Source organism: Phoxinus phoxinus, assembly GCF_949152265.1.
Source record: "Phoxinus phoxinus genome assembly, chromosome: 10".
Lineage (NCBI taxonomy): Eukaryota > Metazoa > Chordata > Actinopteri > Cypriniformes > Leuciscidae > Phoxinus > Phoxinus phoxinus.
This window is the reverse complement of record NC_136885.1, coordinates 20,373,072-20,399,033: the sequence shown is the minus strand read 5'-3', so window position 1 is coordinate 20,399,033 and position 25,962 is coordinate 20,373,072. Positions and strand designations below refer to the sequence as shown.

At 38.1% G+C, this 25,962-nt stretch overlaps 4 protein-coding genes across 10 annotated transcripts; 1 reads left to right on the top strand and 3 right to left on the bottom strand.

Annotated features, from left to right (window-relative positions):
• Nucleotides 1-1,963: 1,963 nt before the first annotated feature.
• On the bottom strand, nucleotides 1,964-9,101 carry LOC307006236 (uncharacterized protein). Its single transcript, XM_079627010.1, has 2 exons — nucleotides 8,599-9,101; nucleotides 1,964-5,800 (listed from the first exon to the last, which is right to left on the bottom strand). The coding sequence occupies exons 1-2, from the start codon at nucleotides 8,978-8,980 to the stop codon at nucleotides 2,175-2,177; spliced, it is 4,008 nt and encodes a 1,335-aa protein (XP_079483136.1). The 5' UTR covers nucleotides 8,981-9,101; the 3' UTR covers nucleotides 1,964-2,174.
• A 453-nt stretch (nucleotides 9,102-9,554) lies between these two features.
• LOC307006233 (uncharacterized protein) lies at nucleotides 9,555-15,861 on the bottom strand. 6 transcript variants are annotated; one of them, XM_079627004.1, is made up of 4 exons: nucleotides 15,544-15,861; nucleotides 14,729-15,427; nucleotides 11,076-11,501; nucleotides 9,555-10,973 (listed from the first exon to the last, which is right to left on the bottom strand). In XM_079627004.1, the coding sequence occupies exons 2-4, from the start codon at nucleotides 15,084-15,086 to the stop codon at nucleotides 10,204-10,206; spliced, it is 1,554 nt and encodes a 517-aa protein (XP_079483130.1). In that variant the 5' UTR covers nucleotides 15,087-15,427; nucleotides 15,544-15,861; the 3' UTR covers nucleotides 9,555-10,203. The 6 variants fall into 6 exon arrangements, with proteins under 6 accessions (XP_079483130.1, XP_079483129.1, XP_079483128.1 ...); XM_079627003.1 differs by having other exon boundaries at nucleotides 14,729-15,067; nucleotides 15,544-15,847; XM_079627002.1 differs by having other exon boundaries at nucleotides 11,076-11,483; nucleotides 14,729-15,067; nucleotides 15,544-15,738.
• A 2,475-nt stretch (nucleotides 15,862-18,336) lies between these two features.
• prss1 (serine protease 1) lies at nucleotides 18,337-20,632 on the top strand. The gene is made up of 5 exons (XM_079627009.1): nucleotides 18,337-18,392; nucleotides 18,574-18,733; nucleotides 19,793-20,046; nucleotides 20,163-20,299; nucleotides 20,399-20,632. The coding sequence occupies exons 1-5, from the start codon at nucleotides 18,353-18,355 to the stop codon at nucleotides 20,546-20,548; spliced, it is 741 nt and encodes a 246-aa protein (XP_079483135.1). The 5' UTR covers nucleotides 18,337-18,352; the 3' UTR covers nucleotides 20,549-20,632.
• Nucleotides 20,633-21,030: 398 nt separating this feature from the next.
• LOC307005858 (uncharacterized protein) lies at nucleotides 21,031-25,776 on the bottom strand. Of its 2 annotated transcripts, none has more exons than XM_079626357.1 (2): nucleotides 25,558-25,776; nucleotides 21,031-24,233 (listed from the first exon to the last, which is right to left on the bottom strand). In XM_079626357.1, exon 2 carries the CDS (start codon nucleotides 24,186-24,188, stop codon nucleotides 21,213-21,215), a length of 2,976 nt encoding a protein of 991 aa, XP_079482483.1. In that variant the 5' UTR covers nucleotides 24,189-24,233; nucleotides 25,558-25,776; the 3' UTR covers nucleotides 21,031-21,212. The 2 variants fall into 2 exon arrangements, with proteins under 2 accessions (XP_079482483.1, XP_079482484.1); XM_079626358.1 differs by having other exon boundaries at nucleotides 25,468-25,589.
• Nucleotides 25,777-25,962: the final 186 nt, after the last annotated feature.

The window sequence follows — 25,962 nt, the reverse complement described above, 5'->3', positions numbered from 1 at the left end:
ACTTTTATTATTTATTGTCACACAAAAGCTATTGCTCCATCAATGTTCAATCATTTTTTTCTCTACAATCATCTATTGGAGTAGTGAAAAGCACATTTTATTTTCTTTAGGTGTGTTTTTAGCCCCGTTGTACCCTATATAATCTATTCTGTGTTTACACTTCCTGTACAATGTTTAAAATATAAACCAACAAATATGTAATCTTTTAGATTTCAGGTCTCTATCCCATAAATTACGAGGATGGCTGTCCCAGTAATTCAAATAGCTAAATAAACATTAAAAAAAAATAATGAAAAATGTAAAAACGCAGAAAGTTTTCTGTGAGGTTTATGTTTAGGGTTGGGGTTAGGGTAAGGGAATAGAAAATGTCACTATAATGATAGCTTAGTATAAAAACCATTAAGCCTGTGTAAAGTCCTCATAATGATACCAACATGTGTGTGTGTTGTTACTAAAACATTTTTGAGATGACAATGAAGGCACTCAGCATATACACAACAGTATTACCCAGACACATGATTCGATCAAGCTGAAACCACGAGGTAGTAAAAATCAGGCATTTCAATTACTTGAAACTTCAACATATAGTTTTAACAATAACCATATTGATCTGGTATAGTGTATGGTATACAAGTCAAATTATGAAATACATGCACTTTATTAAATGTTTACATTTTAAACATCTATTGACTACATTATAATTTAAAATAGTTTTTTTTTATAAAGCAGTTCAACATCCTCAAATCAGTTTTAAATTAATTTTTTGACTTTAAATGAAACTTTAAATTACTATTAATATTTAGAATATTTTTTTGTCTTATTTTACAACGTTCCTAAAAGTTTAAAGGTGAAAAAAAAAATTTGAGAAAAAAATTATTACAACTTTTCAGAAGGTTATGGCATATCATTGCATGTCATGACAATTACTTCTATTTTAAATTTAGTCCAAAATACATGAACTCATTCACTCGTTATTAACGTTTATTGGAGTAACAATGCTTACTAATTTAGAAATAATTGGCACTCCTTTTGAATCTGAAAACCTATTTGAACTCCATCATGCTGACCATACATGGTAACAATTTCTGTATAAAGAGCAAAAGAGTTTAAGGCAAAAAAGTGGTTGACTATGAACCACTTCCCCCTGAGTCCCCCTGTACTCAATAATTGTATCCCTTAAAACTCATCTTTGATCACCAAAATGATATATTTAAACGTTTTTTTCCCCCCGTGAATAGTTTTAATTCATGCCTTAAAATAGCTTTAATACAACTCGACACCCTTCATTTAATATGCACGAATTTATGAATATGCAAATTAGCCCCGCCTCCACACACTCACACCAGCTGTACAAGCTTATGTATCAGAATGGGAATGCATTTTATGCAAGACTCTTTACAACGTTGGACACATAACGGCAATTAATACGATTAGCCTATTACTTGACTACATTATCAAACAGCTAGCCTAATGTGTTATGTTACACAAACCATGTTCCCTTTCGCCATCTTAGAGTCAGTCAGTCAGCTGGCTTTTAAAAATCAGCATCCTTAGATACGCTTTACAACTTAGAACCTCAATGGAGAAAGACATAGGCTTTAGTTCAACATAACATCGTAATATACATCATATACATAATTCACCCACTATATTGCTAAATGTATCCGATTTTTCATATCAGCAGAAAAATATACTGGGATAAGCTTCTCGAGACTCCCCTGCTTTGCAACAGTTAATATATGCTAAAGCTTGCCCGCACATTGATGTGATTGGTTACAAGGTAGTTTGTGATGCACTGCAGTTTTAAGGAGAAAATACTTAGCAATGGTGTTGACTTATGCTTTAAGACAAACCATGTGCAAAGTCATATTAAAAACACCACATAGACATATAAACAACATTAAAAACTTGATTTTCACCACAGTGGGTCTTAAACTAAATTAACATTTGTTAATTTTTTTTTAGTGTGGTTTATTGCATGAGGGTAACAAAGCACACAAAACTGATATATAAGTTCAGCTGGAAAATTTAATAACTGAATAAAAACATTAATACATTTTAAATCATCATGACACACTCCAGCAGCTTGACAGCAATGTACAATAAAACAGCAAATATACTATCTAAACTGAGCTATTGTTGTTTTGTATGTATATAATTTCTAAAAATCAAACTCAGACATCTCGCTGTGCATGTTGCATATAATGCATCTGTAATTCTAGTTCTCCAGGCAAAGAACAACCACATATCATGCACTGGAACAGGTGATCCGGGGCAAAAGGCATTTTATTCCCCATTTTGTGTAGATCAGTTTGTTGGGCATACTGAGGTAAGTTTGTTACTTGTGGCATGAGTGGCATCTCATTTATGTTTCCCTGTGTGGTGAAGAAGATGCCTTGTGGTAACGGACCTGGAAGTTGCCTTCCAACAGAATGCATGGGATGTGGAGCAGGTAAATTTAGAGCTGATGGAGGAAAAGGTGATGAGATAAAAGATGGAGGGCTATTTAGAGGAATCCGCTGGCCAGAAATTAGAGTTACGTGCTGTTGAATGTGGCCTTGTTGAACTGGTCCATTTACAAGGGTTTGGGAAACAACTGGAGTAGCCTGAAACCCCCACATTGAGGTTCTGTCCCCAAGAGGAAAAGGAGCTGGTGCAAACGGAATGTTCAGTGGTCCCATCTGGTTTTGGGGAGTTGCACTAACCCAAGTAGGAGGTATTTGAGGCTGTTCCTGGAGTTGTGGCTGATGAAGCTGCTGTTGAAGAAGCTGCTGTTGTAGCTGCATTTGTTGAGGCAAGTGCTGGATTATTCTGCTTTGCTGCTTCTCTAACGCATCCCCAGGTATTTCTTGTAAGCTCACAGTTGTAGACATTTCTAAAGATGTTTTAATTCCCCATGGATTAGTATTCGGTAGAACGGAAGCACCAGCAGATAGCACTATACCACCAGCCTGACCCATTTCTGTTTTAGCCAGACCAGAGGAATTTGGCATTTGCAAATCATGAGTGAGTTTATCAGATTTGTTGTTGGGTGGTGCTTCTAAGTCAACAGTTCCTTTACCATCTTCTGACGAATTATTGAACAGCTCTGGATTAGATGTTTGCATTGAATCACAGAGTACTGGCCATTGTGACTGCTGTGGGTCTTGCATGGACCTCGGTGACTGCATTTTCACATTCAGAGGTGAAGGCCTGTCCATGTGGTGTTGTGATTCTGATGAGGTCTTCTGCAGAGTGGAGTTTGGTGTATTCACCCAGAGAGAAGGATGCTTGGCCTTTTGCTCTGCTTCAGATAAATTTATCTCGGAGTAATGATTAGGTTGTGTTGACATGGGTACACTTGCTTGAGAATGTTGTTGCTGGTGCATGAGCTCTGGGAGACCCTCACATTTAGGCAAGATCGTCTTAAGGTGACTTCCTGGCCACTGCATCTGCACTGCATTAGTTGGCTGAGCGTCCAATGAACTTGTGGGCTTCTGACAGAGGAGCAGGTCTTCTGATGAAGGCGCCATTTGAAGCTGCCATTCTTGCTGCAACGGAACCTGCTGGGAATGATTTCTCGTCTGCAAGTGCTGCGATCTCAGCTGCATGTGTTCACGTCTATTTGCATCGAAACTACTGGATTGTTGTGGAACCACATTTGGCAACAGTGTTTCTGGTACGATTCTACCAGGTAGAGGTGCCGTCCTTCCCATGTCTCGATCTAACCTGGGCCTACCTCTCCTGCCGGTACTTACTCTACCTCTTTGAGAATGTATGGACAGTGAATAACCGTGACTCTGACCTTGCCGTTTACGCATATGAATCTTTTGATGCACAAGCAGACTGCTAAGCCAAGGGAATGACTTATGGCACTCCTGGCAGCGGTGGGGTCTCTCCCCTGTATGAGTGTTTAGATGGTCTCGGAGCAAGTAGGCCAAAGCAAAGCTCTTGTCACACAAATGACACTTGTAAGGTTTCTCTCCTGTATGGGAAAGCATGTGCCGCTGGAGCTGACTCTCATCGCTGTAGCCCTTACGGCACTGCGTGCAGCGAAACGGCTTTTGTTGATGCAGCCGCTGGTGTGTTTTCATGTTATGATGAAATGCAAAATCCTTACCACAGTCTGGGCATTTGTATGGCTTCTTGCCGGTGTGGATAATCGAATGCTGCTGCAAATAGCTACTAAATCTAAAGGACTTTTTACACACTTGACACTGGTAACCCTTGTTGTGTATGCGCATGTGGAGCTCTAACACTGAACGGTAACGAAAGCACTTTCCACAGTCTCGACACCTGAATGGTTTCTTCTCTGTTTGGTTCTCCAAACCCCCTACTCCTGACATACTGTCATTATCTGCCTCATCCATTCCAATATCCTGCTTTTCAAGTACTGCTTTAACCTGATTTGTGATATGTGTTGTGTTGATACCCAAAATGTTTGTCATATGTGTTTGCGAATGGGACTGCAGGAGAGATTCTGTCTGGAATTTGAGAGGACAATACTGGCATGCATAGACCTTATCGAATCTCTTGCCATTACTCATTCTTTCATACTCTGCTTCATGGATTAACATGTGTGCTCTCAAATCAGGCGCTTTATAAAAAATTTGAGGGCATAGAGGACAGTTGCGCTGCTGCTCAACGTTTGCGTTTTCTTTACCTACTTGCCCCACAAGAGATGCATCATGGTTTGCAATACGTGCCTCAGACCTAGCCGAGATCTTTTTGTGTTGTCGACAATGTGCTCGCATGTTTTGCGCAAAAGCAAATGTTTTTCCACAGTATGAGCAGTGGTAAGGCTTTCGGCCGGTGTGGAGATACTGGTGCTGTTGCAAAAGGCTGCTGTATTTGAAGTTCTTCCCACAGATTTTGCACAGGTGTGCTCTTTCTTCCACGTGCCTGCGTCGATGGTCCTCCATAACATAGCGATGCTTAAAGACCATACTACAATCTGGACACTCATACGGCTTCAGTGCAGCGTGGGATCGTTGGTGTATATGCAGCGTCCCCAAACTCTGAAAGCCTTTGTTGCACTCCAGGCATCGATAAGGACTGTCTAATGAGTGACTCTGCATGTGGGCATTTATGGACACCCTATACTGGAACTCTTTGCGGCACAGAGGGCAGCGAAAAGGCTTCTCCACAGTCTGTTCACAAGCATGAATCCTTAACCGCATCATTGTCGAGAAACACATACCGCAATGCTCACACACAAATCTCCTCCGTTCCTTGTACATAATCTTAGAGCGTTTTGAATGAGATACACTTGGTTGGCTATTTTCTTTATGAATACTGCGGTGTTTGATGAGGTCACTTCGATGCTGAAAAGTGATGCCGCATTCTTTACAAACGAGGGAAGCCTGCTCATCCTGATGCATGTGAAAGTGTCGATGGAGGTTGTATGTTTCGCGGCGAGTGAACTTTTTACCACATTCATTGCATTCCAAGCGGCTTTTCCTTCGCTTCACAACTATACTTGTCCCATCACTCTTAGATTCATCTTCCTTCTCTTCTGTGTTGTCCTTATCCTTCTCCGTGCTTTTGTAATCTCCTTTGTCCTCTGTCTCTACTTCTGTGCTTTGTGCTTCCTTCTCTTCTGTGTTGTCTTTAACCTTCTCCATGCTTTTGGGCTCTCCTTTGTCCTCCATCTCCACTTCTGTGCTTTGTGTTACCTCTCCATGAGACTTTGATTCTTCACTTACATTTGTCGACTCTTCATCTTGTTTTGCTGGGTGTTCCTCCTCTCTAACAAGCTTTAAATCTTTGCTTACATTTTCTATAGTTTTGTCTGCCATTTCATCTTTGTTGTTTTCTTCCCCTGTGGAGTGACAGGAACGAAAACATTATAAGTAATTTGCAATGTAAAACCACAACATGTTGCAATCATTCAGATTTATAATTGCAATAACCAATTAGATTAATTCAATGTTTTAAAAAGGAGTAGATAGATAATCTAAGTCTACTAAGCTATTAAAGGAACACGCCAACTTTTTGGGACTTTAGCTTATTCACCGTATCCCCCAGAGTTAGATAAGTCCATACATACATACATACCCTTCTCATCTCCGTGCGTGCCGTAACTCTGTCTGACGCACCCACCGCTAGCCTAGCTTAGCACAAAGACTGGAGGTAAACGGCTCCAGCTAATATACTGCTCCCAATAAGTGACAAAATAACGCCAACATTTTCCTATTTACATGTTGTGATTTGTATAGTCACAGCGTGTACAAATAACAAGGTCACATGAGAGACAGCCATCTTCTAACCGTATACATACTGGGAACTATATTCTCAGAAGGAGTGAGCGGGGGCCGGTGAGGGGATTTTTCACGAGTGAAGATATTACTGCGCCAAGTCGAAGTGTTCCCAAGCACTTGCTATGGTATTCCGCCATACAATATAGTTATCCATTTTACACGCTTAGAAAAGCGCAACGTTTTGTTTTTTGTCACCGTCCTAGGTTGAGTTACACTACTCGAGTAACTGTATTTAAATAGGGAAAACATGGAGGTGTTTGGTAGCTTCTCTGCTTGGCCTCTATTGAATGAACTGGGCTAAGCTAAGTGCTAACAAAGTTTCACCGCAAGACAGAGCGAGAGCGAATTAGTGCACGCACTGAGACGAGAGAGGTATGTATCAACTCGTCTTAGTTAAGGGAATAAAATAGCTTAATATGAAAAAACATATCCTTTTAAGTCCCAAAAAGTCTGAGTGTTCCTTTAAATACTACCACCGTTATTGTCCAAGAAAAAAAAAAGTTTCTAAACTAAATACACACTGAGTTTGTGTGACAACATGCTCATTAAACAGTCTACTATAGGCTTTTCAGCTATTTCAGCAAGCAATAATTACAAAACATAAAAATCAATTAAACAGCAAAAAAGTCAAAGGTAAACCATTGTTTTGACCAACAAATATTGTAATTAATATACTAAATGTATAAAATTTAAAACACGTGACTTGCCCTGACTTGACATTCATGAAAAATACCCTTGTGCTGATAACATGATTCAACCTTTCAGCTAAAATCCACCTTCATTATATAGCTGGCACATGCCTGATTGTACATTAGTGAGGTTTTTTATAGAGCAGCTATAGATAAAATAAGATGATGCATGAATTTTAGTATTTAGAATTTTCAAAATGCAAAAAAAGAAATAAGTTTAACCTAAATGCTTGAAGCACTGCTAGAGAAAACAAGCATCTGTGTAACTGAACATTTGATTCAAGACCCTTTTCTCAGGCTGTGATGATGTATTTCCAGTTATTAACATTGTAAATCAATGGGTTTCACATTTTTACATTTTAATTTTTTAATGCACATTCATAACACTAAATTTTGGCATTAAATAACTGAAAACTGATAGGTCATTCCATCTCAACTCAACCATAATTGGTCCCCTGATAACATCTAAATTTTTCATTTTTTTCTGGTAAAAGAAATACATAAATTAAGAAGAAAGACAAAATATTATGTCATGGATGTATATTTACTGAGGAATCCACTATTTTGTAATTAACCAATATGGTTAAATTCCATCTCAATGTGACTCCATGAGTAATTTGGTACACATTTTAAGAGGTAAAAATGTATGTATTGTGAAAAGCGCTATACAAATAAATTTGAATTGAATACTTTTTCTTGTAAAGAGCAATATCTGATCTCTTCTTCTGACCATGTAATCAACATATCTTCAATATTTTCCCCCTTTTTGTAAAGTAATTTAAACGTAAAGATTTGTTTCTTTTGCTATTGACGCAAATTGGAATGCAAAATGTATATTTGTTGTGGTTTCCATTCACCACTGTAGAAGTTTACCCAACTATGATGACGTCCAATTCTGAGAACCATGGAAATGTGAAAATGGTCAATATCATTCTGTATAAGCCATGAACCAAGCCAAACAGCTACAAGATGAATCACAGCATTACAAACTTTGATTTGAAGCAAAAAAGGTATTTCAAAATTAGACATAAATCAGGTTTAATTAGACTGTGTACTTCATGGCTTTAATGTGATAAAGAACTACAATGTTATGAAGCATTGCGAATGACAAATGATGGAGATGAATTGATTTAAGGTTGTTGTCTATAGACTACAGATACAATATATTTTGAGTTTATTGCAACTTATGCATAATTATATTATGGGTGACAGTGGCAGGTATGTAACAAACGTTTTGGACATGTACATTTTAAAATTTCTACTTTATACAATAAAAATATACTTTTTTTTTTAATGAAGAAAGGCTCTGAACATGGCTTGTTTCACAAGGACAGTCCAATCATTATTTTTAATTAAAACTGATGCGCGGAAAAATTATTTAAATTACATTTTGAGGTGTTGTATGCAATTCTATCTAATTAAAAGCTCTAAAACGTATCTTAATTTTCAAGCATGAAAGGGTTAAACAAGCAGTTTTGTTTCTGATTGGGTTAGAACAAGCCAATTACAGAGTAATTAATTTGTGCCACCCAAAAAAAAAAAAAGAAAACGTTCCAAGAGTTTCTGCATGATCTTCCCACGGCTGAATATATGTATGTGAAGTCTATGCGCTCTTCAAGAGAGCGCTGCGTGCCATTTACTATCTGCCCTTGATGCAAAGTTGTACTTACCGATGTTTTCATTGTGCAAACGATCCGAGGTCTCCCCGCAGTCTGTTGCGGGCTCAGCTGAAACAAGATCATCGTTATTTTCGAAAAGCACATCCGTCTTTTGCTCGTCCACCGTAGATTTCCTATTACATGACATTCCTGATTCATCTTTGTTGCGTGGTGAAAGAGCAGCGCCATGTGGAGATGAATTTTCACTTGCTGGCGAAGACGAAACACCAGGCTCTGTCGTTCCCTTTACGCCGCTGCCTTGTGCACAAACCTCCGCGTCACAATCAGCGACTGTAGCAGATGCAGTTTCTAGTTCAGGTTTATTGTCGGCGAGTGTACCGTTAATGAGTTTATTATCTAATGGTTGTTCGGATTCAGACTGTACAGTAGCCATTTTCACATATTTCTTTCTCTTTTCTCCACCCCTAAAAACATGGAAGCCAGCGATTGATTGGAAGCCTGTGGTTACGTCACATGCGCCCTCTGCGACTACATTTAAAGCGACACCTTTCGATAAGTGTGGATGGGTGTGAATCGGCGACTTACTATTATCTACATATTTTATTAATTTAGTAGATTTATTGATGACCGTGGTCAGCCAAGTGTGTACAGAATTTATTCATGTCTTTTTGTGTAGATTTAGAAATGAATATTTTTTTTTTTTTACTATTCAGTAAACTGGTTGCTATAATTTACAGAAAAGGCAGAAACATATACCTGAAAAAAAAAAAAAAAAATCACAAATATAGCCAAAAAAAAAACTTTTTTTCCCGATTTTTTTTTTTTTAATATGGTTTATTCCTGCGATGACAAAGCTGAATTTTCCGTTTATATACTGTCTATGGAATTTTCAGCAGCCTTTTCTCCAGACTTGAGTGTCACATGAGAAATATATATTAATATCATTGTTGAAACAGTTGTGCTGCTTAATATTTATAATTGACCTTGATAAAATAAAAAAGTGGATAAATGTTTTGATTGCTTTTATTAAAATTTGTTCATAGGCAGACATCTTTTTCAAATACACATGATTTTTGTTAACATGGTGAAAGGTTGGCAAAAAGGTATATTTGAGCTTAGCTATCTTGCATTGCATGCAGAGTGACTGGGCAATCTTAGATCTCTATGTTAGTCAATAATTCTGATAACTGCATTTATTTCCATGGAACTGGAGAACCTCTATGCAATACAATAGCCTTTAAAACATCATTTGGATGTATCTTCTTAACCAGTGATAGTAGCAAAAGTAAAACATCATTTTACACTGATCTGCAGATCCTCAATCAAAGAATGATGATTAATGAATTTTAATCTATTAATGCATATCTTTCTAAACTTAACATATATTATGAATTTGAGCAAGCAGATCCATAAAATGTCAGTAATTTATGATCAGCAACAATAATGCATAAGTCAATTTTGATTATAGCTTTGAGCTTTTTGGTGTACACGTTTTACACAATATATTTTATTATATATCTGCAACAGGCATAACATATAATGTGGCTGCAATGACATGGCACAATCTGCAACTAGGTAACCTTATAAAACATTGCTTTGAATAAATACATTTACTGTAACCAAATACAGTTTATTTTTCCACATCTCACGGCAACATCAACGTCTGCGTCTTCGTCTGAGGTCTACTGTTCTGCCACGGCGTGGCCGTTGCGATACTCCATTTATGTCAATCGGTGGTTCAGTGTGCAGAGTGCCATCTAAAATATCTGGAGGTGGTGGTAGAGGTGGAAGAGTTGCTGGGATTTGCTGCTCTAGCTGTGGATGTTCCTGTGGCAATAGCAGTTGCTGATAAGGCTGCTGTTGTGGAGGTTCCTGTTGCTGTTGTGCAGGTTGCTGTAACTGTTGTTGCTGTTGGGGAATTTGTTGCTGAGGCGGCTGATGCTGCATCTCAAGTAAACCCAACAGGCGTTGCAAAAGTACATTATTCTGCTGCAAGCTGCTTGTAAGGGCCTCTTGTGAAGCCACAAGCGTCCGCATATCGCTTCTGAAGCCTTCTGCAAACTCGCGCAGGTTCTGCTCCATGCGATCTCCAAGCTGCATGGCTGCTTCTCCCAGTCCACGAAGTTCATCTTCCAGCCAGGAAGTGCGTGGTGGAGGGGGCTCCAGTGGGCCCTGGTGGGTCCCTAAGGATGGTTCTGGGCTTGTATGAGGCGTCCCATTGAGGAAAGGCGCGCTGTAAAGGGGTGAAGGAGGTAGCCAGCGTTCTGATGTCGGAGGTGGTACTATTCCCAGACCCAGGCCTAAGCCCAGTTTATCCTCCATGCTGCTCTCCGCACCATCACAATCATCTCCATCATCACAGTCTTGCTCACCAGCTTCTTCCTCCTTTTCGAAACCATCTCTTTCAGAACCATCTCCAACTGCAACTGAAACAGTGAAAAGATATGTAAACATTTAATATTTCCATGCTTGACAGACTTTATTACAGAATCAAATTTGTGAGGTCACTCAAAACCTGAAGATGTTACCTGGATCAGTGTCTGAAAAGCAACTGAAACTGGCTTTTACTCTAGTGCTCTGCTTTTGACGAGACTGTTGGAGCCTGGGACTGACTTGACTCGGCCTTCCCATAATTGCGGCCCCTCTGCTGGATGGCAGGTAGCAGGTGCGGTGCCTTGCGTCAGCCAGTCTACCACCGTTCCGTCTCTTCAGGTCATCCCAGCGTTTCTTCACTTCTCTTAATGTGCGTGGTACTCTAGACACAGCATTGACACGCTCAAGTATCCCGGCCCAAATTCGCTCTCTTTCTCGGCGCCGGAGCCTCCCTGCTGGACCGAACAGCTCCCCCTCACAGCGGGTCACCTCTGATACCAACACCTCCAGCTCTGCCCCGCTAAAGCGGCTCTTCCTTTTTCCTATGCCTCCTGCGGCTAATGCTGAAGACACACCCCTGTCTTTAATTCAAAGGCAAGTTTTATTTGAACAAAAAATTAGGCTTCTGCATTTTTATTTAAAGGTGCACTCAGTAAATTTTTTGCTTTTGTTGCGCTGACAACTGACACATTGCAGCATCACGCAAATATTTTTGACAAAGAAATTAAAAATAAGAAAAAAGAGAGGAAAAAAGTCCTGCACACTAATGGGACTAATGTTTGGTTCTATGCCTTTCCATCCTCTTGACTACGGCTGGGCAAAAAAGTCGATTTTTCGATTAATCGATTTTTAAAATGTGGTCGATTCAAAATCTATTCTCAAAGGCCAAAAATCAATTTGTTCCATATTTATTTATCTATCACCCAAAAGCCAGTATTAGTTTTCCTACAGATCATAGGCTTGCAGCCTCCTTGTTACAGCTAATGCTGTGAGATTTTAAGTTAGTTTTCTCTTAAACATAAAATAACCTGATCCCGTTTGATCAAGGCATGCGCCTGTTCTGACTCATCTAATTTTCAGCATACATTTTTCATTTTGCATCAAAATCCTGTCTATTTATTATATGCTTTTGAAGTTGGGTTTTAATGTACCCAAGTGTACCTAAAATAAAAAGAGTTTAATATACAGGTTTGTGGCTCTTAATTTCTTTTTATTAATTAACCGCTTGTAAACTTATGTTCACCGTTTTTTTAAATAAACATAGATTTTGTATTAAATCTATATTCATTGAGTCTAATCGGGAATCGAAATCGAATTTAGAATCTAAATTAAATCGAAAATCGAATCGAATTTAGAGCTTGCGAATCGAAATCGAATCGGAACATCTGAAGAAATTTAATGTTCATTTAAATGTATTTAAGTCACTGTCTGTATGAATTGCACTGTATTTTGAATGAGTAAATAGATTCACACTGTATTATAGTACTGAGACTGCTCTCGTTAGAAAAACTAATGATTTGCCCTTATCATCTAATCATGGTTGTATCTCTCTATTACTGTTACTGGACCTTAGTGTTGCATTGATACTATCGTCAATGCTCTCAGTGACAAATGCAGAAAAGTTCATGACCTCAAGGCTAGATTATTGTAATGCTCTACTGGGTGGTTGCCCTGCACGCTTAATAAACAAACTCCAGCTGGTCCAAAATGCAGCAGCTAGAGTTCTTAGAGCCAGGAAGTACGAGCATAATAGCCCGATTCTGTCAACACTAAATTGGGTCCCAAATAAACATTGCATACATTTAAAAAATCTTTTTGATTACTTATAAAGCACTGGATGATTGAGCTTCCCAGTACTTGAGCGAGCTCTTAACGCATTATAGTCCTGCACGTCTATTGCGGCCTCAAAATTCTTGCCAGTTGATAATACCCAGAATATCATAATCGCTTGTAGACGGTAGATCCTTTTCCTATTTAGCACCCAAACTCTGGAACAGTCTTCCTAGTATTGTTCGAGAGGCAGACAAACTCTGTGTTAAATCCAAATGTTGATCCAAAACGTATTTTACCTAGAATACACATAACACACTATCGCATTTCTATAAAATCAAATCCGTTAAAAGATTCTTAGGCTGCATAAAGTAGGCCAACTGGAACTGGGAACACTTCCCACAACATCCAATGTTTTTGTTACATCATAAGAAGAATGGCATCTTCGCTAATATTAATCTGCCTGTCTCATCCTTATCCTGAGGTTACCATAGTCAGCCAGATCAGATGATGCATTACATTTGCACCTAGACACGAGCACAACACAGCCCTGAATGTCAGCAAAGACCATATCAACTAGACAATCCCCCGTGAAGACATTGTCAACACTACAGCCATCGACAAAGATCCTCAGCAAAGACCACGAGAACCAGACAAGTGCTTTGCACAGACCCTGATGGCCAGCTTCGTCTCCATACTGGCGTGATGAATCCGATCTTCAAGCAGAAGGAACTGGATGAAATATTTTAAATGATTCCAATTCACAATCTGTTTTCTGACTTGTAATGCAGCCTGGAATGAAACCACAGCATGTTTGTTTGTTGGCCAGAGGAGAACTGGCCCCCAGACTGAGCCTGGTTTCTCCCAAGTTTTTTTCTCCATTTTGTCACCTGATGCAGTTTGGGTTCCTTGCCACTGTCGCCTCTTGCTTGCTTAGTTGGGGACACTTAATATTCAACAATATTATTCATCTGACTAAACTGAGGGTGCTTTCACACCTGCCTCATTTAGTTCGGTTGAATCGCACTAGAGTTCGTTGTCCCCCGTGGTGCGGTTCGTTTGGGCAGGTGTGAATGCAGCAATCGCACTCGGGTGCGCACCAAAAGCGCACCAAACAAGCATACCGAAGAGGTGGTCTCGGTACGCTTTCAAACGAACTCTGGAGCGGTTCGTTTGTGGTGAGAACGTGATCCGACCTCGAACAGACCCAACTGCCAAATAACTGCACATTTTTGGACTAAACCAGCTGCCGTAGTCAGCGGCGCGCACATTATGTCACTGTTAAGCAACATTAATGCACGCGTCGCCTCCTCCTGAAGTGACTCGCGCATAAAACATTATTTTCAAGCCATCCGCACTTCATTCTCAAATGTTATTGTTTGTAGTGGTGTAGACAAACTATATAATAAATTATGACCAGAGATACAATCAGCCCACGCAGTCGTTTCTCCATAGTAACAAGCGGCGTGTTGTCTGCCGGATTTTCCACCTCTTTGTTTACTTCCGTCAGTTCTGTTGGAATTTTCCTGCACATTAATTCTGACAATCGAAGTGCAGTTATGAAAATACGTTCAAGACCCATCTGGCCAACGAGTGATTGTGAATGTCGTCACGTGACATCAACTGATTCGGACCAGAGCAATCAGTGTGGTGTGAAAAGGAACCAAAACGCCTGAAAAATGCTACAAAGTTATAATTTTTCGCCCTTGGTCCGGAACCAAATGAACCGAACTGCAGATGTGAAAGCACCCTGACACTATCGGATGAGAACTGAACTGAGCTGGACGATGACATCACGGTTTTCTGCAGAGCTGCTTTATAGCCATCTTATCATCTTATGTGAGTGTACATCATTTTGAAAAATTTTTAAATGTATTATTAATTTCTACATTTGTAAAACTTTGATAATGAGGGGGGAAATTACATATTTTAATATTTAAAGAGTGCACCTTTAAATATTACTATAATGTTAAAAGTAATATTTCAGGAAAGTAAAATCACATATATTTTTAAACACTTCCTACCATCTAAGACTTACTTTGTTCGATTGGGATGAGTTCATCTGAAGACATTCCAGGTGCGACTATGTTGGGATGCACAACCACAACGTTAAAGGGCAGACTGCTAGGCAACCCACCATTCTGGTGGTCACAACTTGCCTCTGAGTCATCATCTTCCCTGGGGAAACCATCCTCTGAGACTCCGCCTCCAAAGGGACCCTCTGGAGACTCCACTTTGATGTGCATGGGAGGTGAGTGCTCATACAGCAATCCTCCCTCCTCGTAGTATTCAGTCATGGATATGTTGTGGTTTACAGACACACCAATGTGACTGGTGGACAGCGTGCCATTCACAAGGAGGGTAAAAAGCCACCATGCTGTTCCATGGCAAGGCATTCATTGCTTCATTGTAATGTCTAACAAGGACAGCCACAATAATGGGCTCAGCAATACACAACTACAGAAAATAGATAATAGCTACGGAATGGCAATATGTTAACGTGTCATTTTATAATTTTTAAAAAAAAAGTGTATTTATACTGATTCTGCACAATTATTGCGATATTTTGTTGTCTGTACCTTGTATCTCTAAAACAAAAACCTGTGGCTTTTGTCTAATGTTCGTCTGATATTTTGTTATGTTTGACATTATGTATTAGTATCATTAATTACATGCAGACATCTTAGAGCTCTCCTAATTAACAATACATTTGGCAATGACAAGGAAAGGTCCGAGGCTACAAGAGGAGCGGGCGAGAAATAAAAACAAATAATGCATGGATAATATAGTTGGATTCGCATTTAACTAATTGTTTAATTAAGGGAATATCTTAAAAGTAAAGGCCAAAATTACCTGTGTCGCAGCAATGCGCATATATTCTGCACCACATCCGCAATGGATGCGCATTCCGCATAAATTACGTTAGCCGCCACTAGCTCTTCTCAAGCAAATACTGCTGTTCGTGGAAAAGTCATATATGCGACGTGCCCGCATTACGAGGCAGATTTAGTTTTTTTGGGGGGCAAATCCGTACTCACACCGTCGGACTGTGATAAATAGCCAGAGAGTTTAGAACACAATGCTAACCCGATTTAAGTGCATAGACGCAAAGCTAACCTCTTGGAATCCTAAATGTACACAGACCACAAATCGTCGCAGGAATATGACATCACACAAATATTTTTACCGTGTTGCTATATCTGAAATTCTGAAACAAATATTTTATTCATTAAAACAGAGAAAGTATATTTAAACAAACTCAGCTATAATTAAATATAAGTTATTAGTATAAGTTCAAGCTAAATGAAAAAAAATAATAATAGTGGAAATAAAAGCAGTCAGCCTAGGGCTAGGCTAAATGAAAAAATTAGGATATTTTTGGTTAAAATAAATCTTCACTATAGCTGACCTATGCAACGGGACTTTTGACTCAAAACCTTGAAGTCACGGAGGCATATCTCTTGCGACAATGTCCCAATGCGTGACAGCACAAAGTGATATTGATGTAGGCTAAAAATGAGTTAAAAAAATCTAGAATTTATTTTTTACTCATTATAGTAGCAGGCAGACAATAAAATATATAAAATAAAACAAAAAAACAAAAATACATCTAGGCTTTTTAATCAGATAATATATATATATATTGCATAGCCTTCATTAGCCATCTGTTTTCTCCCACAAAAGCTAATGATTTATCTGTGATTTATCTGGAATTGGAGTAAAAAATCAGCCCAAGATTCACATAGCATAAACCACGAGTATGGTAACTTTGAATTACATTTTTATGGTATATGATGAAATCAAGTCTGAGGCTTCTAACCTAATGCAATGGACAGTTTATAAGTAAACACATAGAATAGAAATATAAAGAAGACAGTCTTTGAAAAAGGGAGAAAGGTCATTTGGATTGGCTGTAAAAACGGCCATGTTTAAAACATTTATTTTAAAGATCTGTCCACTGTAGTTGACACCATGCATCAAAAGGATAAAAAACCTTAGATTTCTTACGGTTTGAGTAAAAGTCTAACCAGGGACACGTGCAGCAAAATAGCTATTTGCTAGAAAATAATGCATCTGCTGCTCACAATTTTATGCAACAATGCTATTCTATATTGTGCCTGGCAAATGAAAAAAAAAAACTTTCTGACAAGCAATATATGAGTTTAAAATGTCTGATTAAATATTTCAAAATTCTTTGATAGTCGATAAGAATCTCTGGTGACAAACACCTTGAATGGTTTATCTGCCACATGTTGATTCAGTTGAACTTTCACATGTCATGTTTATCTAAAGTCACCGGATTGTAGGTATTTTGTAAAATTACTGAAAATAAGGTTATCACCAGCCAAGATTTCACAGCTTATTTATATGTTTTATAATCAAGGGGAAATAATAGTTACATGGAGAAATAATCAATGCCCACTTTCAAATAAATGTAAACTTTTTACTTTTCACAATTAAAACTTTTCACTGCAGTATACTCCAGTCTGAAATAAAGTCTGTGTTGTCCACTCAGTCTTCTCTAAAGAGGGTTTGTAAAATGAGAATGCTCATTTAAACAAAATTCCTGGATTTTATCAAATTTTTCAAAAATAATAAAAGAGCCCTCTGAAGTGAAACACCACTGACTCTAACATGAATCATTGTTTGCAGACAATTGCACCACAATGTAATGCATCATAATTTAGCAAATGTTAACAAATTTAACATTAAGATATGTTAAATAACATTTATCAAATAATAAATGAACTTTTGCACGATATTCAATTTTTTTTTAGTTTCACCTGTATATTTAACATTATAACATGGCCAATTTTGAAACCCTTGGTTTTGCATGTAAGTTTCCAAAGATTAGTAATATAATAATTGTAACACTTTACAATAAGGTTCATTAGTTAACATTAGTTAATGTATTAACTAACATGCACTAACAATTAACAATACATTTGTTACTATATTAGTCAATCTTTGTTAATATTAGTTAATAAAAATACAGCTATTCATTTTTTTGTTCATGTTAGTTCACAGTATTAACTATTGTTATCAAATAACCTTTGATTGTAATAATGTATTAGAAAATGTTGAAATTAATGTTAACTAAGATTAATAAATGCTAGAAGTATTGTTTATTCTTCATGTTAATTAATGTAGTTAACTAATGTTAACTAATGAACCTTATTGTAAAGTGTTACCATATTTGTATGCAACATCAGTCAAAATTCAGTCAAAACTGTTTTATGAAAAAAAGAAATGAAATAAAAAATGTCCTTAGCACTTAAGTCTTGTCAAAACATTTTTCTTAAAGAAGCACGATAAGCACAATTATAACTCAAGATAAGTTGTTATTAATATGCAACCAAATTGCCCCTTTATAAATAACCGCTGCAGAGGATTACCTAGAAAATAATAAGAAACATAAATTAATTGAAATTGGCCAATATTGTTTCTTAACATGCAAAAAGTGATTTGCAATAATATGTCCTAGAAAGACAATCTGAATATGTTGAAGCACATGCTGGAGTCACACACTGGTTGCTATTTAAGGCTTACATAATGAACCAAAATGTATGCATGTCCTTGAAAATTATCTTGAGCTGTGGAGTAGACAGAGTATAAAAGGTGGGTCTTAAAAGCATGGGAACACACACTCAGCAATCTCAACATGAAGGCTTTCATTCTTCTGGCTCTGTTCGCTGTGGCTTGTAAGTAAAGGGGCAGGAAAGATTTAGATTGGAATTAATACAAATCTATTATGGGTTTTTATAAACCGAAATTCATCATGTAAAATACAATAAATTTTTTATTTAATTCCATATGGTTACAGCTCTGTTAATTAATTTAGGTAAAATGTATGCATGAAACAATGAAACCATGTTTTCCCAGATGCCGCTCCTCTGGATGAGGATGACAAGATTGTTGGCGGATATGAGTGTACTAAGAATGGTGTTCCATACCAGGTTTCCCTGAACAGTGGCTACCACTTTTGCGGTGGCTCTCTGATCAGCAACCTCTGGGTCGTGTCTGCTGCTCACTGCTACAAGTCGTAAGTGAAAGTCCTTTTTTTTTTTGCATGTGGATAAAATATATATAGGGGATACTGGACTGGAGTTTGTCACATATGGAAGTTGTTACAATAATTATATCTCAGTAGGTTTGACTCAAAAGTCCAATTTCACAAAAACTTTGTCTTTGGATTTGAATTAAGAATAATGTTTTTGTTTAACGATTTCTACTATATAGTGTAGGTAGTTATGAAGATTTTATCTTTGTCATTAATTATTTTGTGCTTAATTTTTCCCCTTTTAAATTGAACAGAAAGCAACTAAATAAACAAATGTAATGACAAATTTCTAATTGTTATGCCATTCATAAAAAAGGAAAAATTAAGTATGCATTAAATTGATCAAAAGTAACAGTAAAGACATTGATAATGTTACAACATATATATATTTTTTAAATTAAAGCGTTTTAATATAACTTTCTATTTAAATCCTGAAAAGTTTTTAAATTGTTTTCAAATTTATAAGAAATGTTTCTTGAGCACCAAATCAGCATATTAAAAGATTTCTGAATGATCATGTGCCACCGAAGGGTGGAGTAATGATGCTGAAATTTCAGCTTTCCGTCATAGGAATGAATCACATTTTTAAAAAAAATATTGAAATAGAAAACTGTTTTAAACTGTAATAAAATTTCACAGTAGTAGTGTTTTTACTATATTTTGGATCAAATTAATGCAGCCTTAGTGAGCTTATGATACAAAAAACATCTTACCGACCCCAAACTTTTGAATGGCAGTGCTCAATCTGCTCATAGTGTGACAATACGTGACAATATGCCCTGATATGGGGTATAAATATCCATCAGCTTACTGTAGCTACCGCTTACTGATTCTACCATATGTGTCTATACAGAAATTACTTTCCAAAAATAAATATCTCCTAGGCACATAAGGGATAAATCATTAGTAATCACTTAAATTTCAGCCAACAAAGAGCACATTTTCTTAGGTTCAATAAAAAATAATTTGTAGAAGTATGTTAAAGAGTTTAACATTTAATGCTTTCTGTATAAATCAATAATCACTTGTCTCTATTCTCAGACGTGTCCAGGTGCGTCTGGGTGAGCACAACATTGACACCACTGAGGGCACCGAGCAGTTCATCAACTCCGATAAGGTCATCAGACACCCCAGTTACAACAGCAATACCCTGGACAATGACGTCATGCTGATCAAGCTGAGCAGTGCCGCCTCTCTGAACAGCTACGTTCAGACCGTTGCTCTGCCTTCAAGCTGTGCTTCATCTGGTACCAGCTGTCTGATCTCTGGATGGGGAAACATGAGCGCCAGTGGAAGTGCGTGCCACTAAATGAATATGGAATGAACCTTCCTGCATAAATCTTTAGGCCATCTTTAAATAACCAATTTAACAAATGCAAATTAACCTAGTGGGGACTTGATGTTTTCTCAGGCAACTACCCCAGCCGTCTGATGTGCCTGAATGCCCCTATCTTGAGTGACACCACCTGCAAAAGTGCCTACCCTGGTCAGATCTCCTCCAACATGTTCTGCGCTGGCTTCATGGAGGGAGGCAAGGACTCCTGCCAGGTAAGATCAATGCTAAACGTTTGATGTCAAGCTAACAGATATATAAAAATACTTTTTTGCAGCAATTATTGACTTCTCTGAAACGCTTCTGTATCACAGGGTGACTCTGGCGGCCCAGTGGTGTGCAACAACCAGCTGCAGGGTATTGTGTCCTGGGGTTATGGCTGTGCCCAGAGGAACAATCCTGGTGTCTATGCCAAAGTCTGCAACTTCACCACCTGGATCAGAAACACCATGAACTCCAACTAAGCTCCCACGGATTTTCGAGGCCATAATCATGGCATTTTGCAATATCATTTGGCAAACTAAAATAAACACCTGATAACAAACATGAAATAATTTTCTTTGTATTATTTATATTATAATTTAGCTAAATTTTGAGATGTCTGTATTTTCACAGTTTAAGTTCCACATTATCATGAATTAAATTGACTTTTCATTTAATTTAAATGTAATTTAAAATGTATTCAATTAACATTGAATACATTTATTATGCATCTTTTCATTGACCCCCCCCCCCCCCCCCCACCATTTCTGATTGTACTACAATCTGTTAAAAAAGCCCTGAATGTTTAGCCGAAACAGCTATACAAGTATAAATAACATATAAGACTTGAGCAATATCAGACAAGACATTTAATTTAATCCCATTACAGCACCAACAGACATCTAAATCAAACTAGGATCTCTAAATAAAACAATACTGTCCATTACAGGGAATAACTAGTCCAAATATTTGAAAATTTATTTTTTAAACAAAATTATGTGTCAGTACATCATTAATGTTGATATCACATGAACAACATAATATTCATATAGCCAACATTTTCACTAGTTTCAGAAGTAATGTCATTCCCATACAAAAGTTCCTCACACACTCATTGAACAAAAGAGAACAACTTTTACAGAATATTCATATTTGTCCTCTGGCATGGTCCAAGTAATGTCCATGCAATTCTAGAAGGTTGGAAAAACAAGCATTACATTCAGTGCAAACTAAGTTACCGGTTGTGTCCTCTGTCTTCAATACAGATGGTGACCGGCTTGAACCATTTAATTCTTCCATTGTTGAAAAACTGTTCTCAGTGTGTTTTTTAACCATTTGCCTCTCATTATTTTGAGAATTAGGAAAGGAATGTGGGTCTGATGACACATAAGCCAATGTCCTGGTGGTGCTCGGGGCCTCCGTGTTCGGTTTTTGCTGCTGCTTTGGTAATGTATGCAAGCTTGAGGGACCCGAGTGTGACAATGAATGAGGCATTTCAGCACCATTTGAAGAGGAGAATGAGAGGAGTTTCCTTTGTGTCTGATTATCAGAAAGGCAGTAGTTGTTGCTTTGACGCTGGAGGTGGTGAGATTGATGTTCCCCTGTTATATGTAGCTGGTCTTTCATTGCTATTGGTTCTTTCTCTACAGGCTTGTGGAGGAGCTGATGATGGAAAAGCAAGTCTAAGGTCTCAAAATTGGCATTGCACGTACCGCACTCGTAGGGATGCACAGCAGACTGCGGATCAATGGTGTAATGTGTCTCCATTGGATCATTTGTGAAGTGAACAACTCCATGTCGTTTAAGAACGATCGCACTTGGGAAACCTTTTCCGCAAATATCACAAATAAAGGGCATAGTTGAGCGGTGCCACTCTTGCTGATGATTTCTCAACTTTTGTGCATTTGAGAACGTGTGAGGACAGAAGGGACAAACATGAGCGTTAAGCTCTGGATGCTTTTGCAGATGTCTATTGTACAAGCCCACAAATCGAAACCCTTGACCGCACTTGGGACAAAAAAAACGTCCTCTTTTCTGTCTATGCAGCCGCTGATGAATCCAAAATTTGTTCCAGTTTTTAAACATCCTGTTGCAATCGACACACGTGAAGCCTTGACCCCGCGAATGAGTGAGCATATGGGCTCTCAGCCTTCCTACATGCCGGAATACTCGTCCACACCGTGGGCAGAAGTACTTTCTTGGATCTGCTTTTTGGTGCGTACTGTTCAGTTGAGATACAAAATAGCTGCATTTGATCGGCTGATTCACTGAATAGAGATTATTCTGAGCGTCATAAACAGAGGTGGCCATGACCTGAGGAGGGCAAGCAAGCAAAGAAGAGCATCTTTTGAATTTCCTCAGCAAAGAAAAATCTTTTTCAGGAGATTTTACTGGACTTGCAATTCGCATTTTTTGTGCTGTTCTTCTTTTCAAGGAGTTTTTGGTTTGTAATCTGTGAGAACTGTAACCAGAAGACTTGGTTTTTGTGAGCCGGATGGAAATGCAGTGCTTGCTGTGCGTATGTAGCTCTGAGACAAGACTAAACGTCTGCTTGCAGCAGTCACAGCTGTAACGCTGGGTATCCTTGTGTCCCTGCAAATGTAATTCATACTCATCTCTGGTGCCAAAGCAACTTTTGCAAAGGTGACACCTGAAGCTGATAACACAATCCAATTCCATATCTTTCAACGTGGAATGTGGGTGTCTTTTACCTTCACATGTGTGTATCTTTAATGGCCCGATCTGAGAAAATCCCTTACCACATTTTGAACAGAAGTAAGGCCTGATGGACCAATGCACTCTTTCATGGACACGTGCAGTACAAGCCTGAGTAAAGGATTTGCCGCACACCTTACAAGAGTATGGTTTTTCTCCACTGTGAATACGAAGATGGATTTTGAGGACAGACTTGTAGCAAAAGACTTTGCCACAGATCGGACATGTTTGAGGTTTCCCTTTCCCTCTTCCTCGCCCCCTCCTCCTTCTAGGGGTGATTTGATTACTACGACAGTCACTTTCCACTTTGTCGATCACGCTCACATGGTTCATGTCCGCATTTTTCTCAACCGTGGCTCTACTTCGGTCTTGGTATCTGTGCGCACGTTTCCGACTTTTGGATTTATGGACTTTGCTGTGAGATCGCAGGTTAGAGAGTTGAGCGAAAGCTTTACCACAATCCTGGCATGTGAAGGGCTTCTCACCTGTGTGGACACGCAGATGAATGATATACGCAGAGGCATGATTGAACGGGCGCCCGCAATATTCACACTTGATGACCCGCTTCTCTTTGCGTGGGCGTCCGCGAGAAAACGAATGAAATCCACGTTTACTTTCTCTGATCTCCATACTGCTTGCTTCCGCACTGGCTTCGGTTGAAGGTGTCTGGCTATTCAGCTCTGAATTAGGCTCTTGCGTTTTCTCAGGAGAATGATCTAAACATGCATCATCCAATGTTACATCAGTGTGGTTTAATGAGTCAGAGGGCATTGCTTCTTGATTTTCAGTGTCAGAAATTTTTGCATCTGCATTGTCCTCATGGATTTGTTTGTCAGAATCTTCTTCGCACTGGCTATCACTTATAATAGGACAGGATGTATCACAGACATCTTTCTCAGATGTTTGGACAGTTGAACAGTGGGCTTCATTCATGTCAGACTCTCTTTCAGACTGACTACTTGAGATTTCATCTGTTTGAACAGATATCTGAGTGTCGATTTGTGGTTTATTTAATTCTGCATTAAGAGGCAGTGATTTTGGTCCATTATCTGTGGTGCTGGAAAGACAATCAGAATTTGACTCTGACTGATCAAGGTCTTCCAAACATTTCTGAGCATCCATATCAGCTTCTTTGACAGGGGTAAAATCAGACTTTAATTGCTCTGGAAATGTATTTACTTCTGCATTACAAGAGCCTTTTTCACGCTCTTTTTCATCAACATTAACAGGCAAGGACTCAGGTAGGGCATTAGTGCCTGCAGGCGACGGTTCCTCCACCCTTCTGTTCTGGGAGCTTAATGCCAGACCTTTTGAAATGAATTCCCCCATACCTCTCTTCACAGATTGTTCCTTGGTTTCATCCTCATCAGTGTTGGTTCCTTGCTTCTTATCCTCTCCTTTAAGCATGATGTGCGAGTCGCCTGCAGGTGCCAGAGTTTCCCTTCACTCAAGCTGAAACCGGACAAAGGAAAAGGAACGAAAGATATAGATAAGATATTAAAAGATGTATTGCATCTAATGATAAATTTCTTCAGCACATTAGTAGCTGCTTCACATGTTATCCACATAATAGGTGGATATATTAATATTTTTGTAGTACAGCATCAATGAAAAAATACATTAATAATACATTATATACATTAATATAATAGCATTATATTAAAATAATATTATATACATCATATTTCATCTCATATTTCATCAGAGTGTGTCCCACGGCATCCGACTGCAAAACAACACAGTACATTCACTGGACCTGATTGAAAGCTGCTGATGGACACTGATTATATTCTTACTGCCAATTAAAGTTGGAATTGTAATGGTATATGGGCAATTTCAAAAAGTTATGTCATATACAATCATTTTTTTTTTTAGTTTAAATAGTAGTGCTGTATTATTTTGATGGCAAACTATTATATCCTTAAAATCATAATGTCATCAGTAACACCCACGTTTGTTATTTTCATGCAGGATAGCCTCAATATTTGTAACTTCCAAAGAGTTAATATAATAATGTATAAAACATAGGGGATTAAGTAACTGAATACCTAATGATTGTTTTGTACGTTACGTTTATTTTTTAAGTTGATCCTTCTTTATTACTGCCATCAAGTGTTTGTTTCACGTGTTTCTATGATTGTCAATAGTGGCTCGTGGTCCGTTCTTTTCGGTTCTTTTATTAGAGCGATTCATTTAAAGAACCGGCTCATACGAGTCATTCGTTAGTGAATAGAATTACAACAAAGAAAACAAAACAAATAAGGGTTCTCAACTCATTGTACTCTTTTAGAGTGCTTACGCAGAATTTGTATTTAATATTATTCAATAATGACCGCAAAAGCACAACACCTAGGTAAAAAATGCAGTGCCGCAGTAGATAGCGGTTGATGCAGTGATATGGCGCTCTGCAGGCGTTTGCAAAGGCCATTCCTTCCATAAGGTCTCTGTAATGCTTTATGCATGCGCTGTTACAGTCAGCCCTGCATCTCCTAATACTACAGAACCTGTCCTTTAAGAACGATTTTGTTTTGAAAAGCGAAATCAGCGTCTTTGAACAGGATTAACGTTAATGTGTCTGTCGATTAATTCAACGCTAAGTTACCCGACGCAGGAATAAGCGAATAATTTAAAACACCAACACTACATTTTTTAAATAATAAAAAACACCACTTCAGTGCAAAATTACCCATCGTTTGATCGACTGCATAAAACGAGCTTCTGCTTTAACTTTGAAGAAAGTACATGCGAACAAGCAACACAAAGAAAGGCAACCAACCTTTCATGCTCTTTCTTTTCAGCAGCACCAATGAACTACGATTCAGGACTCATACCCTAAACAAACGGAGTTTCCTTTTCCGTTTCCTATAAAAGCCTCTTCGACGTCTTTTTCTGGATGTGTGGTTATGTAAAGAAAATCACCCCAATATGTACACATGTTAAATAATTTTAGTTTGACTGCATTTACTGCGCACGATGTATACCACGCATCAATTACATATAAAGATGGGTATTGGTATGACTTTTATTCAATTTTAATTGCAGTTTTTAAAAAAAAGATATATATATACAGCATTAAAACATTTCATAAAACAACTTGTTCACAGCAAAAGGCATCTAATATTCCATTAAAAGTTGCAAACCAAACCAGAAATGGTTCAAAGTTAAATGTGAAATTATAAAT